This window comes from Scyliorhinus torazame, chromosome 30 (assembly GCF_047496885.1).
Source record: "Scyliorhinus torazame isolate Kashiwa2021f chromosome 30, sScyTor2.1, whole genome shotgun sequence".
Taxonomy (NCBI): Eukaryota; Metazoa; Chordata; class Chondrichthyes; order Carcharhiniformes; family Scyliorhinidae; genus Scyliorhinus; species Scyliorhinus torazame.
The window spans coordinates 380,940-400,109 of record NC_092736.1 but is presented as its reverse complement, the minus strand read 5'-3'; the positions used below and the strand labels follow the sequence as shown (position 1 = coordinate 400,109).

The 19,170-nt window shown below is 53.0% G+C and overlaps 1 protein-coding gene across 4 annotated transcripts in view; it reads left to right on the top strand.

Annotated features, from left to right (window-relative positions):
- LOC140404297 (threonine--tRNA ligase 1, cytoplasmic-like) overlaps positions 1-19,170 on the top strand; it is a 65,682-nt gene that overhangs the window by 32,985 nt on the left and 13,527 nt on the right. For all 4 annotated transcript variants that reach the window (XM_072492624.1, XM_072492623.1, XM_072492626.1 and 1 more), the window contains exons 12-16: positions 1,073-1,235; positions 3,470-3,607; positions 9,620-9,697; positions 9,784-9,884; positions 12,896-13,000. In XM_072492624.1, coding sequence (XP_072348725.1) covers positions 1,073-1,235; positions 3,470-3,607; positions 9,620-9,697; positions 9,784-9,884; positions 12,896-13,000 — 585 coding nt within the window. The remainder of the gene's footprint in view (positions 1-1,072; positions 1,236-3,469; positions 3,608-9,619; positions 9,698-9,783; positions 9,885-12,895; positions 13,001-19,170) is intronic.

The following is a 19,170-nucleotide window of genomic DNA, read 5'->3' as shown; positions in this document are numbered from 1 at the left end:
ACCATTGTCGATTGTCGTAACACACCCAGCTGGTTCACTAATAGAAGAGGAAATCTGCCATTCTTACCTGGTCTGGCCTACATGTGACTCCTGATCCTAAATACCCTCTGAGATTGCCCAGCAAATCCCGGACCATCCAGCATCGACCTAGGCACTGGAAACGACAACCCAGCCCGGTTGACCCTGCAAAATCCTCCTGACTAACATCTGGGGGCTTGTATCAACATTAGGAGTGATGTCAGGTGGATGTACCTTTAAGAAATGGGTGTTTATCAAATAGCTGCAGTGATATCAGTGTGTGGGTGGAGCTGGGCTATCTGGCTTTTACTTTTGTTTTGAGCTAGCAGCTGCAGTGTGTTTAGTTTCGTTTTCAGAGTTGGAAAGCTGCATTCACAGCAATAAGATGTTATGATCTCTCGGCAATCTAAAGACTGTCTCCAAATCACTTGATGATTTCAAAGTAATACCTGTTTGTGTAGAGAATTTAAACCTGCTGTCTTTATTTAAAAAGGGTTTAATTTATGGATTTTGTTAGGAAAGTCTCTAAGGGTTACCTAGAGAATATTGTAATTGGGAAAGTATCAGTGTTTGAAGTTGATAAACTCTTCACTGGGTGTTTATAAAATGTTTTAGATCTCTGTTGCATCACACCTGTAAAGGGGCCCTTGCGCTCGCCATAACCAAAATCTATTAAAAGTTGTGGGCCAGGTGAACTCCATGATATACTTTGGTGTTCTCTAAACCCTGGCCCATAACAGTGATCGTTGTCATCATTAGACTTCTTAAATTGCAGATTTGTTTTGGATTCAGTTTCCACCAGCAGCCGTGGCGAGATTCGTACCGGGTCCCCATGGTCATCAGTTTAGGAACGATACCATTACACCACTGCCTCACTCTAGAATATATACCAGCAAGGAGTGGTCAGGCTCAATGACCTGTTTCTGTGCCACATTCCATCTGTCGATTTGGGGTGATAATTCAGACAGAGTGGTTCCTGAAGAGAAAATTGGTTCCAAGAGAATTGGTGTACCACACAAATTGTGACAGAATGCTCTAATACACTTTCTATCAGTTTGATGTTTGACCATCGCCCGCGATCCTGGCGTGAGCTCCCTCTGCGTTTTGCCGATTTTGGTGTTCTTCATCGGAACGAACCAACAGGGGTGTTAACCGGATTAACCAGAGTGCGGCGATTCGAACAGGACGATGCTCACATCTTCTGTACAATAGAGCAGGTGAATTCTGCATTCTTTCTCACTTACATTTCAATCTGTATCACAGGTGCCTCCTTGTAACTTGAGTAGTTTAACTTCAATTCTCACTATTTTGTTTAAATCTGTTCCCCTGAAGAGTGGGAATAGATTTCTCACTAAGGCACGGTTCCTGAAGGTGCTGACTCTCACTGGGTCACAGTTCCTGAAGGTGCTGACTCTCACTGGGTCACAGTTCCTGAAGGTGCTGACTCTCACTGGGACACAGTTCCTGAAGGTGCTGACTCTCACTGGGTCACAGTTCCTGAAGGTGCTGACTCTCACTGGGTCACAGTTCCTGAAGGTGCTGACTCTCACTGGGTCACAGTTCCTGAAGGTGCTGACTCTCACTAAGGCACGGTTCCTGAAGGTGCTGACTCTCACTGGTGGACAGTTCCTAAAGGTGCTGACTCTCACTGGGTCACAGTTCCTGAAGGTGCTGACTCTCACTAAGGCACGGTTCCTGAAGGTGCTGACTCTCACTGGGTCACAGTTCCTGAAGGTGCTGACTCTCACTGGGTCACAGTTCCTGAAGGTGCTGACTCTCACTGGGTCACGGTTCCTGAAGGTGCTGACTCTCACTGGGGGACAGTTCCTGAAGGTGCTGACTCTCACTGGGGGACAGTTCCTGAAGGTGCTGACTCTCAGTGGGGGACAGTCGCTGAAGGTGCTGACTCTCACTGTGGACAGTTCCTGAAGGTGCTGACTCTCACAGGGGAACAGTTCCTGAAGGTGCTGACTCTCACTAAGGCACGGTTCCTGAAGGTGTTGACTCTCACTGGGGACAGTTCCTGAAGGTGCTGACTCTCACTAAGGCACGGTTCCTGAAGGTGCTGACTCTCACTGAGGGACAGTTCCTGAAGGTGCTGACTCTCACTGGGGGACAGTTCCTGAAGGTGCTGACTCTCACTAAGGCACGGTTCCTGAAGGTGCTGACTCTCACTGGGGGACAGTTCCTGAAGGTGCTGACTCTCACTGGGGGACAGTTCCTGAAGGTGCTGACTCTCAGTGGGGGACAGTCCCTGAAGGTGCTGACTCTCACTGGGGACAGTTCCTGAAGGTGCTGACTCTCACTGGGGGACAGTTCCTGAAGGTGCTGACTCTCATTGGGGACAGTGCCTGAAGGTGCCGACTCTCACTGGGGGACAGTTCCTGAAGGTGCTGACTCTCAGTGGGGGACAGTCCCTGAAGGCGCTGACTCTCACTGGGGACAGTTCCTGAAGGTGCTGACTCTCACTGGGGGACAGTTCCTGAAGGTGCTGACTCTCAGTGGGGGACAGTCCCTGAAGGTGCTGACTCTCACTGGGGACAGTTCCTGAAGGTGCTGACTCTCACTAAGGCACCGGTTCCTGAAGGTGCTGACTCTCACTGAGGGACAGTTCCTGAAGGTGCTGACTCTCACTGGGGGACAGTCTCTGAAGGTGCTGACTCTCACTAAGGCACGGTTCCTGAAGGTGCTGACTCTCACTGGGACACAGTGCCTGAAGGTGCTGACTCTCACTGGGACACAGTGCCTGAAGGTGCTGACTCTCACTGGGGGACAGTTCCTGAAGGTGCTGACTCTCACTGAGGGACAGTTCCTGAAGGTGCTGACTCTCACTGGGGGACAGTTCCTGAAGGTGCTGACTCTCACTGAGGGACAGTTCCTGAAGGTGCTGACTCTCACTGGGGGACAGTTCCTGAAGGTGCTGACTCTCACTGGGACACAGTTCCTGAAGGTGCTGACTCTCACTGGGACACAGTTCCTGAAGGTGCTGACTCTCACTGGGGGACAGTTCCAGAAGGTGCTGAATCTCTCTGGGGGACAGTTCCAGAAGGTGCTGACTCGCTATTATGGTGTACCCACTATTGCTGGGGGCAGTTTCATCGTACCAGATACCCTTTGATAAGTGATGGAACTTTATTCTTGAGAGTCAAGACTGACAATTGTTCCTGATCCTGAACAGCAGGTGTTGCTGGCCAGTGATCAAGAATAAGACCTTCAGCTAAGTTTTTTGTCCAGCCCCAGGGCCAAGACCTATGGTAATACTGAATTACCATCTGAGCTGAGGTCAGCTCACTGAGCAGAGCCCAGGAACCACACACTGGATCTCCGGCTGTCGCTGACAAAGAAACTGCTATTTAACACATTCCATGAAATGTACTGAGTTTCCCGAAGAGCTTGTCCCTTTGCTGATTTGTAGTTGGATGTTCTTATTCTCCTTGCTTTCTTATTTCAGATTGAGGAGGAGATACAGGGATGCCTGGTCTTCCTCCGCTCAGTATATGGAGTGTTTGGCTTTAGTTTCCAGCTGAACCTCTCCAAACGGACAGAGGTGTTTCTGGGAGATGTGAACTTGTGGAATCAGGCAGAAAAGGCAAGTGATAACTGGACTGTACAGGTTGATGTTGGAAAACCAAGTGATTGGTGATAGTGAGTTGCTTTAAAATCAACTGTGCGAGGCTGGGTGTCTCTTTTATGGAGAGTCTGGAAACTCTGGGTATTTGATGCTCATGCATGTAAGAACCGTCATGTGCCTTATTGAAAAGGAGGTCTTCAAGCTCTTTACAACAAACTCCCTACAAACTATACTGCATCCAACCCTTGATGTACCTGCCCTGGGAATGATTGATCCGGCAAAGTAGGAGAGAGCTTTACTCTGTATCTAACCCCGTGCTGTACCTGTCCTGGGAGTGTTTGATGGGGACAGTGCAGAGGGAGCTTTACTCTGTATCTAACCTCGTGCTGTACCTGTCTTGGGAGTGTTTGATGGGGGACAGTGTAGAGAGAGCTTTACTCTGTATCTAACCTCGTGCTGTACCTGTCCTGGGAGTGTTTGATGGGGGACAGTGCAGAGGGAGCTTTACTCTGTATCTAACCCCGTGCTGTACCTGTCCTGGGAGTGTTTGATGGGGGACAGTGTAGAGGGAGCTTTACTCTGTATCTAACCCTGTGCTGTACCTGTCCTGGGAGTGTTTGATGGGGACAGTGTAGAGGGAGCTTTACTCTGTATCTAACCCCGTGCTGTACCTGTCCTGGGAGTGTTTGATGGGGACAGTGTAGAGGGAGCTTTTCTCTGTATCTAACCTCGTGCTGTACCTGTCCTGGGAGTGTTTGATGGGGACAGTGTAGCGAGAGCTTTACTCTGTATCTAACCTCGTGCTGTACCTGCCCTGGGAGTGTTTGATGGGGACAGTGTAGAGGGAGCTTTACTCTGTATCTAACCCCGTGCTGTACCTGTCCTGGGAGTGTTTGATGGGGACAGTGTAGCGAGAGCTTTACTCGGTATCTAACCTCGTGCTGTACCTGTCCTGGGAGTGTTTGATGGGGACAGTGTAGCGAGAGCTTTACTCTGTATCTAACCTCGTGCTGTACCTGCCCTGGGAGTGTTTGATGGGGACAGTGTAGAGGGAGCTTTACTCTGTCTCTAACCCCGTGCTGTACCTGTCCTGGGAGTGTTCGATGGGGACAGTGTAGAGGGAGCTTTACTCTGTATCTAACCCCGTGCTGTACCTGTCCTGGGAGTGTTTGATGGGGACAGTGTAGAGGGAGCTTTACTCTGTCTCTAACCCCGTGCTGTACCTTTCCTGGGAGTGTTTGATGGGGACAGTGTAGAGGGAGCTTTACTCTGTATCTAACCTCGTGTTGTACCTGTCCTGGGAGTGTTTGATGGGGACCCTAATTTTCCTTGTCAGCCATGGATTGGCCACCTTTCCCGTTTTACTTTTGTGCAGGACAGGAATAAAGGGCAGCACAGTAGCATTGTGGATAGCACAATTGCTTCACAGCTCCAGGGTCCCTGGTTCGATTCCGGCTTGGGTCACTTGTCAGTGCGGAGTCTGCACGTCCTCCCCGTGTGTGCGTGGGTTTCCTCCCACAGTCCAAAGATGTGCAGGTTAGGTGGATTGGCCGTGATAAATTGCCCTTAGTGTCCAAAATTGCCCTTAGTGTTGGGTTGGGTGGGGTTGCTGGGTTGTGGGGATAGGGTGGAGGTGTTGACCTTGGGTAGGTCACCTCCAAGAGCCGGTGCAGACTCGATGGGCCGGGAGGCCTCCTTCTGCACTGTAAATTCTATGAAACAATTTTTGCCTCCTTGAATGTTTGCCATTGCCTATCCATTGCCACCCCTTTAAGTAACATTCGCCAATCGATCATAATCAACTCAGCCCCCATTTCATCGTAGTTTCCTTTGTTAAGATAGTGTCAGAATCAACTACTTCACTCTCCATCGTGATGAAAAATTCTATCATATTATGGTCACTCATCCCCAAGGGTTCTCACACAACTAGATTGCTAGTGATTCTGTTTTCATTACACAATAATCAGTCTAGGATGGCCTGTTCTCTAGTTGGAACTTCAACAGATTGGTCCATTAAACCATCCCGTATACACTCCAGGAATTCCTCCTCTACCGTATTGTAGCTAATTTGATTTTCCCACTCCAAATGCAGATTAAAACCATCCATAATTACAGATGTTCCTTTATCACATGCATAAACAGCAGGGGCTGTTTAGCACAGGAGCAGGGGCTGTTTAGCACAGGGCTAAATCGCTGGCTATGAAAGCAGACCAAGGCAGGCCAGCAGCACGGTTCAATTCCCGTATCAGCCTCCCCAAACAGGCGCCGGAATGTGGCGACTAGGGTCTTTTCACAGTAACTTCATTTGAAGCCTACTTGTGACAATAAGCGATTTTCATTTTTCATCTCTAATTTCCTGTGCAATGCCATTCCCAACATCACCACTGCAGTTTTCATTTCATTTCCTATGTGACACGCACTAACATTTTGTGCCCCATGGTGTTTCTCAGCCCTACCCACACAGATTCTGGATTGTCGGAGCTCATATCCTCCCTCACTATTGTGTTAAATCCATCCTTAACCAGCAATTCAACCCGACCGCCTTTTTCTTTTTGTCTGTCTTTCCTAAATACTGAATACCCCTGGAAATTCAGTTCCCATCCCTGGTCACCCTGCAGCCATGTCGCCGAAACCTGACAATATCATACCCGTTCATGTCCATGTGTGCGATTAATTCATCCACTTTATTGCCAATGCACCGTGCATTAAGGCACAAAACCTTTAAACTTGTCCCTTTAACATTACTAGTCCTGCTCCCAATATTGTTCACTGAGGCTCTGTTTGAATCTGGCTCTTGGTTTCTCTGCCTATCACTTTTCTTATTCCCCTTTCTTTGTTTTTGTCCTTATTTCCTCCTTCGCTGACACGGGTTGGTCCCTCTACAGCAGGACCAACCGTGGTGCCACGGGATTGGCTGTTTCTGCTTTCCCCTGAGAGGTCATTCTCCTCAACAGTATCCAAAATGGTATATCTATTTTGCAGGGGAGTGGCCACAGGAGATTCCTGCCCTGCCAGCCTAGCTCTCTTGCTCTGCCTGATGGTCACCCATTCCCTTCCTGCCTGCAGAGTCTGAGCCTGTGGTGTGACCACCTCTCTATCCGTGCTATCCACGACACTCTCCGTCTTGTGGATGCTCCACAATGTCTCTAGCCGCTGCTCCAGCTCCGAAACCTGGACTTCCAGGACACTTCCTGCACACATGCTGGTCCCGGGAATTGGAAATGTTCCCGGCTTCCCACATGGAGCAAGGGGCGCAAACCAAGGCTTTGAGCTCCTGCTCTGACCTAACCCTTTAAATTAAACCTTTAAAAGATGCTTGATATCATGGGTGAAATTCTCCCCCAACGGCGCGATGTCCGCCGACTGGCGCCAAAAACGGCGCCAATCAGACGGGCGTCGCGCCTGCCCAAAGGTGCGGAATGCTCCGCATCTTTGGGGGCCGAGCCCCAACATTGAGGGGCTAGGCTGGCGCCGGAAGGATTTCCGCCGCGGAAATGGCGTTTGTTGCCCCGCCAGCTGGCGCGGAAATGCGGCGCATGCGCGGGAGCGTCAGTGGCCGCCGACAGTTTCCCGCGCATGCGCAGTGGGGAGAGTCTCTTCCGCCTCCGCTATGGTGGAGGCCGTGGCGGAGGCGGAAGGGAAAGAGTGCCCCCACGGCACAGGCCCGCCCGCGGATCGGTGGGCCCCGATCGCGGGCCAGGCCACCATGGGGGCACCCCCTGGGGTCAGATCGCCCCGCGCCCCCCCCCAGGACCCCGGAGCCCGCCCACGCCGCCTGGTCCCGCCGGTAAATACCAGCTTTGATTTACGCCGGCGGGACAGGCAATTTCTGGGCGGGACTTCGGCCCATCCAGGCCGGAGAATTGAGCGGGGGGTCCCGCCAACCGGCGCAGCCCGATTCCCGCCCCCGCCCAATCTCCGGTACCGGAGACTTCGGCGGGGGCGGGATTCACGGCGGCCAACGGCCATTCTCCGACCCGGCGGGGGGTCGGAGAATGACGCCCCAGATTATATCCAATTCTCCAGGGCCTGTCTTTCCTTGTTCTCGTAACTGCCAATTTCAGCTCTTACAGACTCTGAACCACAAAACGGATTTTCAAACCATAATAGTGATAGAAGTTGGAAAGACTTAGCGATTTTACCCACTACTTACCAATCGGCTTTCTCTTGTAGCCTCTTCTCACAGTTCCACCGAACTCCCTGTTACCACCCAACTCCAAAAACATTTTCACTCAGCAACCAGTATTCACCTGGATAAATACAAAACCACAAAAGTTGGAAAATGTTAAAAATAAGTGGAAAATGCTGGAACATTACAGATCAGTGACTGAAGTCAAAAAAGATTAGCATTTCAGATGGGACAAATTGTTTGATGAAGCATAGATACAGACAGAATAGGAGCAGATGTAGGCCATTCGGCCCTTCATCGCCATTCAATATGATCATGGCTAATTCTCTATCTCATCCTCATACTCTCACTTTCCCCAAACCTTCTGATACCTTTAGAGTCTAGAAATCTATTTCCCTCTTAAATATATTTAGCACCTTGGCCTCCACAACCTTCTGTGGTCGAGAATTCCACAGGTTTACCACCCTCTGAGCAAAGAGGTTCAGCGAACCACAGACTAATACAGTGCAGAAGAGGCCCTTCGGCCCATCAGTCTGCACCGATGCAAGCAAGGCCCTGACCTGCCCACTTTAATCTTACCTGCCAGCACGTGGCCCATAGCCTTGAATGTTAAGACGTGCCAAGTGCTCGTCCAGGTACTTTTTAAAGGATGTGAGGCAACCCGCCTCTCCCACCCTCCCAGGCTGAGCGTACCAGACCCGCCTCTCCCCCCCTCCCAGGCAGTGTTCCAGACCCGCCTCTCCCACCCTCCCAGACAGTGTTCCAGACCCGCCTCTTCCCCCCCTCCCAGGCCGTGCATTCCAGACCCGCCTCTCCCACCCTCCCAGGCCATGCGTTCCAGACCCGCCTCTCCCACCCTCCCAGGCAGTGTGTTCCAGACCCGCCTCTTTCCCGCCCCCCCCTTCCCAGGCAGTGTGTTCCTGACCCGCCTCCCACCCTCCCAGGCCGTGCGTTCCAGACCCGCCTCTCCCACCCTCCCAGGCAGTGTGTTCCAGACCCGCCTCTTTCCCGCCCCCCCTTCCCAGGCAGTGTGTTCCAGACCCGCCTCCCACCCTCCCAGGCCGTGCGTTCCAGACCCGCCTCTCCCACCCTCCCAGGCAGTGTGTTCCAGACCCGCCTCTTTCCCGCCCCCCCCTTCCCAGGCAGTGTGTTCCAGATTCGCCTCCCACCCTCCCAGGCCGTGCGTTCCAGACCCGCCTCTCCCACCCTCCCAGGCAGTGTGTTCCAGACCCGCCTCTTTCCCGCCCCCCCCCCCCCCCCCCCCCCCCCCCCAGGCCGTGCATTCCAGACCGTCACCATCCACTGGGAAAAAGTTTTTTCCTCAAATCTCCCCATAACCTCCCACCCCTCACTTTGAACATGTTTCTCCTCGTAACTGACCCTTTGACTAAGGGGAACAGCTGCTCCCTATCCACCCTGTCCATGCTCCTCATGGTACCAGGATTTGAATTTTGCTGAAAGTTCTTTTTTAAAAAAATAATTTTTATTAAAGGTTTTCATAAAATATCAGTAACAAAGTGAGAAAGAACCCCAACAGGGTTAAGTACAAAACGCAGTCCAGAAAAACAACCCTTTGCTGAAAGTTCTTAAAGACGTGTTTTTAAAAATATAACAGGGCAGCACGGTGGTGCAGTGGTTAGCACTGCTGCCTCACGCCGCTGAGGTCCCAGGGTCGATCCCGGGTCTGGGCCACTGTCCGTGTGGAGTTTGCACATTCTCCCCGTGTTTGTGTGGGTTTCACCCCCACAACCCAAAGATGTGCCGGGTAGGAGGATTGGCCACGCTAAATTGCCCCTTAATTGGAAAAAATTAATTGGGTACTCTAAAATTATTTAAAAATAAATTAAAAAATCTAACAGTCAGGCAAGCTGAGTTTTGTGTTTTTATTTCCTGTGCTTTAGCAGTTGGAATGCTGTTTGGACGAGTTTGGCGAGAGCTGGAGACTGAGTGATGGAGACGAATCATTGCCTGGACCAAAGGTTAGTGTTGAGCATCAATCTGGTTCAATCATCTGCTCAAAGCTGGCAGAGACTTTCTGACTTTCTGATTCTCTGATTCGTTGCAGATTGACATTGAGATAAAGGATGCTCTAGGCCGAAACCATCAGTGTGCAACCATCCAGCTGGATTTCCAGCTGCCTCTACGGCTTAATCTGACTTACGTTAGGTCAGTTCAGTTTGAAGATGTTATTGTGACTTCTCAGACTTGCTCATCTACTTTTGATTTCCCCGTTTACCCACCCACAACATCCGCATCCTGTGCTGGGTTGCTGGGTACGAAAGTTGCTTTGGGCGTTCACTGCACCACCAATGTGGCATCAAGGCTTTACTGACTGCGTTAGTCCCACTTTCCCAGTCTGGTTGTGTGTGGGTATTGGGGATGTGTGTGTATTGGGCATGTGTGTTGGGGGTGTGCGTGTGTGTGTTGAGGGGCTGTGGGTGTGGTGTGTGTGTGTGTGTGTGTTGGGGCTGTGTGTGTGTGTGTGTTGGGGCTGTGTGTGTGTGTGTTGGGGCTGTGTGTGTGTGTGTAGGGGCTGTGTGTGTGTGTGTTGGGGCTGTGTGTGTGTTGGGGCTGCGTGTGCGTGTTGAGGCTGTGGGTGTGGTGTGTGTGTGTGTGTGTGTTGGGGCTGTGTGTGTGTGGTGTGTTGGGGCTGTGTGTGTGTGTGTTGGGGGTGTGTGTGTGTGTTGGGGTGTGTGTGTGTGTGTGTTGGGGGTGTGTGTGTGTGTGTGTTGGGGGTGTGTGTGTGTGTGTGTTGGGGGTGTGTGTGTGTGTGTTGGGGGTGGTGTGTGTGTGTGTTGGGGGTGTGTGTGTGTGTGTTGGGGGTGTGTGTGTGTGTGTTGGGGGTGTGTGTGTTGGGGGTGTGTGTGTGTGTGTTGGGGGTGTGTGTGTGTGTGTTGGGGGTGTGTGTGTGTGTGTTGGGGGGTGTGTGTGTGTGTTGGGGGTGTGTGTGTGTGTTGGGGGTGTGTGTGTGTGTTGGGGGTGTGTGTGTGTGTTGGGGGTGTGTGTGTGTTGGGGGTGTTTTTGTGTTGTTGGGGGGTGTGTGTGTGTGTTGGGGGTGTGTGTGTGTGTTCGGGCGGGGTGTTGGGGGTGTGGTGTTGGCGTGTGTTGGGGGTGTGTGCGTGTTGGGGTGTGTGCGTGTGTTTGAGGCGTGTGTGTTTGAGGCGTGTGTGTTTGAGGCGTGTGTGTTTGAGGCGTGTGTGTTTGAGGCGTGTGTGTTAGAGGCATGTGTGTTTGAGGCGGGGGTGTGTTTGAGGCGGGGGTGTGTTTGAGGCGGGGGGGTGTTTGAGGCGGGGGGTGTTTGATGCGGGCGGGGGGGTGTTTGAGGCGGGGGGGTGTTTGAGGCGGGGGGGGTGTTTGAGGCGGGGGGGGTGTTTGAGGCGGGGGGGGTGTTTGAGGGGGTGTTGGGTGGGTGTGAGTTTGTGTTGGGTGGGTGAGAGTTTGTGTTGCGTGGGTGTGCGCGCGTTGGGTGGGTGTGCGCGCGTTGGGTGGGTGTGCGCGCGTTGGGTGGGTGTGCGCGCGTTGGGTGGGTGGTGCGCGCGTTGGGTGGGTGTGCGCACGTTGGGTGGGTGTGCGCGCGTTGGGTGGGGGTTCGCGCGTTTGGGGGGTGTGTTGGGTGATGTGTGTGGTGGGTGGGTTTGTTGGGTGGGGTGAGTGTGTGTGTGCGTTGGGTGGGTGGGTGTGGGCGGGCGTTGGGTGGATGGGTGTTGTGCACGTTGGGTGTGTGTGCACGTTGGTGGTGGGTGTGCACGTTGGGTGGGTGTTGCACGTTGGGTGGGTGCGCGCGCGTTGGGCGGGTGCGCGCGCGTTGGGTGGGTGCGCGCCCGTTGGGGGGGGGGGTGCGCGCGTTGGGGTGGGGGTGCGCGCGTTGGGTGGGTGTGTTGGGTGATGTGTGTGGTGGGTGGGTTTGTTGGGTGGGTGAGTGTGAGTGTGCGTTGGGGTGGGTGTGGGGTGTGTGCACGTTGGGTGGGTGTGCACGTTGGGTGGGTGTGCACGTTGGGTGGGTGTGCACGTTGGGTGGGTGTGCACGTTGGGTGGGAGTGCGCACGTTGGATGGGTGTGCACGTTGGGTGGGTTGTGCGCGCGTTGGGTGGGTGCGCGCGCGTTGGGTGGGTGCGCGCGCGCGTTGGGCACGTTGGATGGGTGCGCGCGCGTTGGGGGTGCGCGCGCGTTGGTGCGCGCGCGTTGGGGGGTGCGCGCGCATTGGGGGGTGCGCGCGGCGTTGGGGTGCGTTGGGACGGTGTGCGCGCGCGTTGGGGTGGGGGTGCGCGCGTTGGGTGGGTGTGTTGGGTGATGTGTGTGGTGGGTGGGTTTGTTGGGTGGGTGAGTGTGAGTGTGCGTTGGGTGGGTGGGTGTGTGCACGTTGGGTGGGTGTGCACGTTGGGTGGGTGTGCACGTTGGGTGGGAGTGCGCACGTTGGATGGGTGTGCACGTTGGGTGGGTGTGCGCGCGTTGGGTGGGGTGCGGCGCGCGTTGGTGGGGTGCGCGCGCGTTGGGTGGGTGCGCGCGCGTTGGGTGGGGTGCGCGCGCGTTGGGTGGGTGCGCGCGCGTTGGGTGGGTGCGCGCGCGTTGGGTGGGTGCGCGCGCGTTGGGGGTGGGTGGGTGCGCGCGCGTTGGGTGGGTGCGCGCGCGTTGGGTGGGTGCGCGCGCGTTGGGCGTTGGCGTGGGTGCGCGCGCGTTGGGTGGGTCGCGCGCGCGTTGGGTGGGTGCGCAGCGCGTTGGGTGGGTCGCGCGCGCGTTGGGCGGGTCGCGCGCGCGTTGGCGGGGTGCGCGCGCGATGGGCGGGTGCGCGCGGCGTTGGACGGGTGCCGCGCGCGTTGGACGGGTGCGCGCGCGTTGGGCGGGTGCGCGCGCGCGTTGGGCGGGTGGCCGCGCCAGGGCGCGTTGGGCGGTGTGCGTGCGCGTTGGGGCGGGCGCCTGCGCGCGTTTGGGGTGCGCGCGCGTTGGGGGGTGGCGCGCGGCGTTGGATGGGTGTGCGCATGTTTGTGGTGGATGGGTGTGTGTGTTGGATGGGTGTGTGTGTTGGTGTGTGGGTGGGCGTGGTGGGTGGGCGTTTTGTGGGTGTGAGTTGAGTGTGTTTGGTTAGGTTGGGTCAATGCCTTGCCGGAGGGGGGACTTGGGAGTGGGAAGGTCTTTGTTTTTGCAATGCCGCTGCTACTTCACTTTCCTGTTCTCGACAGTAAGGATGGACTGGATGGAAGCCGCCCAGTTATTATTCATCGCGCTGTGCTGGGGTCGCTGGAACGCATGATGGCAATTCTTGCTGAGAACTACGCCGGGAAATGGTAACGTTTCAACTAGTAGACACTATGGAGAGCGAGTGTCTCATTCTCAAATTCAACTGCCCTCACCCTTGACTAATGTCTGGAGTCAGAGTGTCGTTACAGTACCAGCTCAATTCACTTTAATGTAAATCCTCAACATGCAGTTCGTTTGATACTGAGAGCTGCTTTAATATTTATTTCTACAATGTAGGGAACATGCTCAAGGCAATCTCACAATTTACCATGGGACTGAAGTCACGTGTAGCATCAGATCGAGCTGGGGTGGCCCACTTACCATGAAGTGAATTAGATTGCTGACCCCAGGTTGCAAGGATTCCCTGGAAACGTTAGCACGTTCTTGGCGATACCCACATTCCAAATAAGCATTGAGGCACTGACACTTGGGGACTGGGTGTGAAGACCGGAAACTCTGATTTATTAAATTACTCACTTGAATCTTGGTCTCATTTGAAATTAACATTGAGTTTGAATATATTGACGTACTATGATAGCTGTTAAATTCAATTTCCCTCCCCTTCCTCTTCTGACTCCCATCCCCCACCATGAGCAAGATAGTTTAATGGAAAAGTGTGGGTTTTCCTCTCTGCGCCAGCTAAAGATGTGTGAGATGCTCTGGTCTCTCTGATCATCAGTCCTTTATGGTGAACACACTAATGCATTTTCATATTTTGTGGGATTTTTTCTGTGCCCACGATGATGTTTCTTTCCACCCCACAATCTGGCCCTGCTCTGGGCTCTGGGCACTTTTTCAGGTCTGCTGAATAATTAGCAGCAATTTCCAGCTCTGGGCCTTGACTTCGATGTTCTTGATTGGCGTTTATTTCACAGATAATCTTCCCAGTCCGGAAGATTTCAATCCCATTCACTCTGACCTGGTTTGATTCTAGATCCTGGAGGTTAGAGTCTGGTACCTGAGCTGGTACCCGACTGTTAATACTCTTTGTATTCACTTCCTGTCCAGCTCTGTGTCATTTGCAGGAGTGGCCAAAATGCTGAATTAATCAGCTTTTCTGAGTGTAACAATGCTGTTGGGTGGAAGAACGCTTCTGGTGAGTAAACATTATTTGGAGATTATTGATGTCAGTGCAAACATTGAAGAGCTTTAAATGGCAACAGATGGACAGTCAGATTAGACCAGAGCTCTGACTGATTTATGTCCCAATTTGCAGACCGCCCCCGGGAAAAGGTGATATTGGCCTATTCGCAGCCTTTGTAATAATCCCACTGAACCCTGGGAAAATTTACTGTTCATTGCTGTTCCCTAAAAGAACATTGAAAGCCCGATTAACCACATTTACCATCTGTTTGAATGTTTCAAACATTATTCGCCTTTATTATTAAGAATCACTTGTGAATGTAATGGTGTCTACTCGTCAGAAATACATGAAAGTGTGGGACAGGGTGAAGCCCTCCTCACATTTAAACTAGTGTTTCCATATTTATAGAATCCCAACAGTGCAGAAGGAGGCCATTCGGCCCATTGGGTCTGCACCGACCTTCCGAAAGAGCAACCCACCTCGGCCCACTCTCCTGTCCTATCCCCATAACCCCACCTAACCTGCACATGTTTGACACAGGGCTAATTTAGACGGTCAATCCTAACCTGGACTGTGGGAGGAAGTTGGAGCACTCGAGGAAACCCCACGTAGACATGGGGAGAAAGTGAAAATTCCACACAGACAGTCACTCAAGGTTGGAATTGAACCTGGGACGCTGGCACTGTGAAGCAGCAGTGCTAACCACTGTGCTGCCCTGAGAGTGCTATAATATTCAAGCCTACAGAATGTGGAGTTAGGCTGGATAGTACTTTTTGACTATCACAGATACAATGTTTCTGAGATTAAGCTCAGCCCCAAGGAATTGAAGTGCTACTGTTTGACTCTGACTTGTATTAAATGTTTGATTTTGTTTGAAGTTTTGCTGTTTGAACTCACTGCTGACTTTGAGGGTTTGGTACAGAAAGTGACCCCTTGGACTTCCGGGGTGCGGCGATGACCAGCTGAGTCGCACGTTTCGGCAGCTCCCTGTGAAACGGACTTTTGGGCTCTTGATAGGAGCCCCAACGGCAATTTTGACAGCTAAAAACACTGTGCGGTAAACCAGAAGGGAATCCCCCCTGGATACGGATGGAAAAAGGAGGAGAGAGTGGCCAGATTGCAGTGGATCCTTTAGAACAGCGGCAAGGAAGGCAAGCAAAAACCAAGATGGCGTCGGAAGGTGGCAGTTTAACATGGGGCCCTGAACAACAAGAGTTCTTGAAATGCTGTGTGGAAGAGATAAAAAAGGAAATGAAGAAAGAGCTGTTGGCCCCGATACTACCAGGCGATCGAAGGGCTAAAGGAGGAACAAAAGACCCAGGAGCGGGAGCTTCGGGTCGTGAAGGCAAAGGCAGCCGAGAATGAGGACGATATACAGGGCCTGGTGGTGAAGACGGAGACGCAGGAGGCACATCAGAAACGATGTGTGGAAAGGTTGGAGGCACTGGATAACAACGCCAAGGACGAACAACCTGAGGATTCTTGGTCTTCCTGAAGGTGTGGAGGGAGCAGACGTCGGCAGCATATGTGAGCACGATGCTGCACTCGTTAATGGGAGCGGAGGCCCCGGCGGGTCCGTTGGAGGTGGAGGGAGCATACCGAGTGATGCGCGAGGACCGAGAGCAGGAGAAATTCCCAAAGCCATAGTGGTGAGATTACTCCGTTTTAAGGATAGAGAAATGGTCCTCAGATGGGCGAAGAAAACTCGGAGCAGTAAATGGGAGAACGCGGTGATCCGCGTTTATCAAGACTGGAGTGCGGAGGTGGCGAGAAGGAGGGCGAGCTTTAATCGGGCCAAGGGCGGTGCTTCATAAAAAGAAGATAAAATTTGGAATGCTGCAACCGGCAAGACTGTGGGGTCACATATCGAGGGAGGCACCACTACTTTGAGACGGCGGATGAAGCGTGGACTTTTATTGTGGAAGAAAAACTGAATGAGCGGTTTATTAAAAAGAACAGTTCGAACAAAGTGGTGGGGCGAATGTGGGGGGCAAAGAGGGGTTTTATGTACTAATCCTGCGATGTGGTAACTTTTCTCTCTCCCACAGGTGGTGATGGGGGGAGGAGGGGAGGTGGAGGAGATGGGGCGTTGGCCATTGGGGGCGGGGCCAAGGGAGAAGCGCGGGCTTGGTTCCCGCGCTATGATAATCATGGCGGGAATAGAGAAGCAGGAAGGAGGGGGCGTCGCACGGTGCGAGCCGAGGTCACGGGGGGAAGCCGAGGTCGGCCAGAGTTTGCTGACTTCTGGGAGCAACATGGGGGGAGTAATTACGCTAGCGGGGGATCTAGCGGGGGGGGTGGGAGGGGGGAATTACTGGGTTGCTGCTGCTGGGGAGAGGGGGGAGCTGGTATGGGAGAGGATGGGCAGGGGGGCACCGCCTGGGGGAGATACAGCTGCGTGGGAACTGGGTGAGGAGCTGGAAAAAGGTGATGGCTAATCGACAAAGGGGGGGGGTAGGAAGCCCCCCAACTCGGCTGATCACGTGGAACGTGAGAGGGCTGAACGGGCCGATAAAGAGGGCATGGGTACTCGCACACCTTAAGAAACTTAAGGCAGATGTGGTTATGTTACAGGAAACGCACCTGAAACTGATAGAGCAGGTTAGGCTACGCAAAGGATGGGTGGGGCAGGTGTTCCATTCGGGGCTAGATGCGAAAAACAGGGGGGTGGCTATATTAGTGGGGAAGCGGGTAATGTTCGAGGCAAAGACTATAGTGGCGGATAACGGGGGCAGATACGTGATGGTAAGTGGCAAACTACAGGGGGAGACGGTGGTTTTGGTAAACGTATATGCCCCGAACTGGGATGATGCCAATTTTATGAGGCGGATGCTAAGACGCATTCCGGACCTAGAGATGGGAAAGCTGATAATGGGGGGAGATTTTAATACGGTGTTGGAACCAGGGCTGGATAGGTCGAAGTCCAGGACTGGAAGGAGGCCGGCAGCAGCCAAGGTGCTTAAAGATTTTATGGAGCAGATGGGAGGTGTAGACCCGTGGAGATTTAGCAGACCTAGGAGTAAGGAGTTCTCGTTTTTCTCCTATGTCCATAAAGTCTACTCGCGAATAGACTTTTTTGTGTTGGGTAGGGCATTGATCCCGAAGGTGAGGGGAACGGAGTATACGGCTATAGCCATTTCGGATCACGCTCCACACTGGGTGGACTTGGAGATAGGGGAGGAAACAGGAGGGCGCCCACCCTGGAAAATGGACATGGGACTAATGGCAGATGAGGGGGGGTGTCTAAGGGTGAGGGGGTGCATTGAAAAGTACTTGGAACTCAATGATAATGGGGAGGTCCAGGTGGGAGTGGTCTGGGAGGCGTTGAAGGCGGTGGTTAGAGGGGAGCTGATATCAATAAGGGCACATAAAGGGAAGCAGGAGAGTAAGGAACGGGAGCGGTTGCTGCAAGAACTTTTGAGGGTGGACAGACAATATGCGGAAGCACCGGAGGAGGGACTGTACAGGGAAAGGCAAAGGCTACATGTAGAATTTGACTTGCTGACTACAGGCACTGCAGAGGCACAATGGAGGAAGGCACAGGGTGTACAGTACGAATATGGGGAGAAGGCGAGCAGGTTGCTGGCACACCAATTGAGGAAAAGGGGAGCAGCGAGGGAAATAGGGGGAGTGAGGGATGAGGAAGGAGAGATGGAGCGGGGAGCGGAGAGAGTGAATGGAGTGTTCAAGACATTTTATAAAAAATTATATGAAGCTCAACCCCCGGATGGGAGGGAGAGAATGATGGGCTTCTTGGATCGGCTGGAATTTCCCAAGGTGGAAGAGCAGGAAAGGGTGGGACTGGGAGCACAGATCGAGGTAGAAGAAGTGGTGAAAGGAATTAGGAGCATGCAGGCGGGAAAGGCCCCGGGACCGGATGGATTCCCAGTCGAATTCTATAGAAAATATGTGGACTTGCTCGCCCCGGTACTGACGAGGACCTTTAATGAGGCAAAGGAAAGGGGACAACTGCCCCCGACTATGTCTGAAGCAACGATATCGCTTCTCTTAAAGAAGGAAAAGGACCCGCTACAATGCGGGTCCTATCGACCTATTTCCCTCCTAAATGTAGATACCAAGGTCCTGGCCAAGGTAATGGCAATGAGAATAGAGGAATGTGTCCCGGGGGTGGTCCACGAGGACCAAACTGGGTTTGTGAAGGGGAGACAGCTGAACACGAATATACGGAGGTTGTTAGGGGTAATGATGATGGCCCCACCAGAGGGAGAAACGGAGATAGTAGTGGCGATGGATGCCGAGAAAGCATTTGATAGAGTGGAGTGGGATTATTTGTGGGAGGTGTTGAGGAGATTTGGTTTTGGAGAGGGGTATGTTAGATGGGTGCAGCTGTTGTATAGGGCCCCAGTGGCGAGCGTGATCACGAATGGACGGGGATCTGCATATTTTCGGCTCCATAGAGGGACAAGGCAGGGATGCCCTCTGTCCCCATTATTGTTTGCACTGGCGATTGAGCCCCTGGCGATAGCGTTGAGGGGTTCCAAGAAGTGGAGGGGAGTACTTAGGGGAGGAGAAGAGCACTGGGTATCTTTGTATGCGGACGATTTGCTACTATACGTGGCGGACCCGGCGGAGGGGATGCCAGAAATAATGCGGATACTTGGGGAGTTTGGGGATTTTTCAGGGTATAAATTGAACATGGGGAAAAGTGAGTTGTTTGTGGTGCATCCAGGGGAGCAGAGTAGAGAAATAGAGGACCTACCGCTGAGGAAGGTAACAAGGGACTTTCGTTACCTGGGGATCCAGATAGCTAAGAATTGGGGCACATTGCATATTTTAAATTTAACGCGGTTGGTGGAACAGATGGAGGAGGATTTCAAGAGATGGGATATGGTATCCCTGTCAATGGCAGGGAGGGTGCAGGCGGTTAAGATGGTGGTCCTCCCGAGATTCCTCTTTGTGTTTCAGTGCCTCCCGGTGGTGATCACGAAGGCTTTTTTTAAAAGGATTGAAAAGAGCATCATGGGTTTGTGTGGGCCGGGGAAGACCCCGAGGAGTGAGGAAGGGATTCTTACAGCGTAGCAGGGATAGGGGGGGGCTGGCACTACCGAGCCTAAGTGAGTATTATTGGGCTGCTAATATTTCAATGGTGAGTAAGTGGATGGGAGAGGAGGA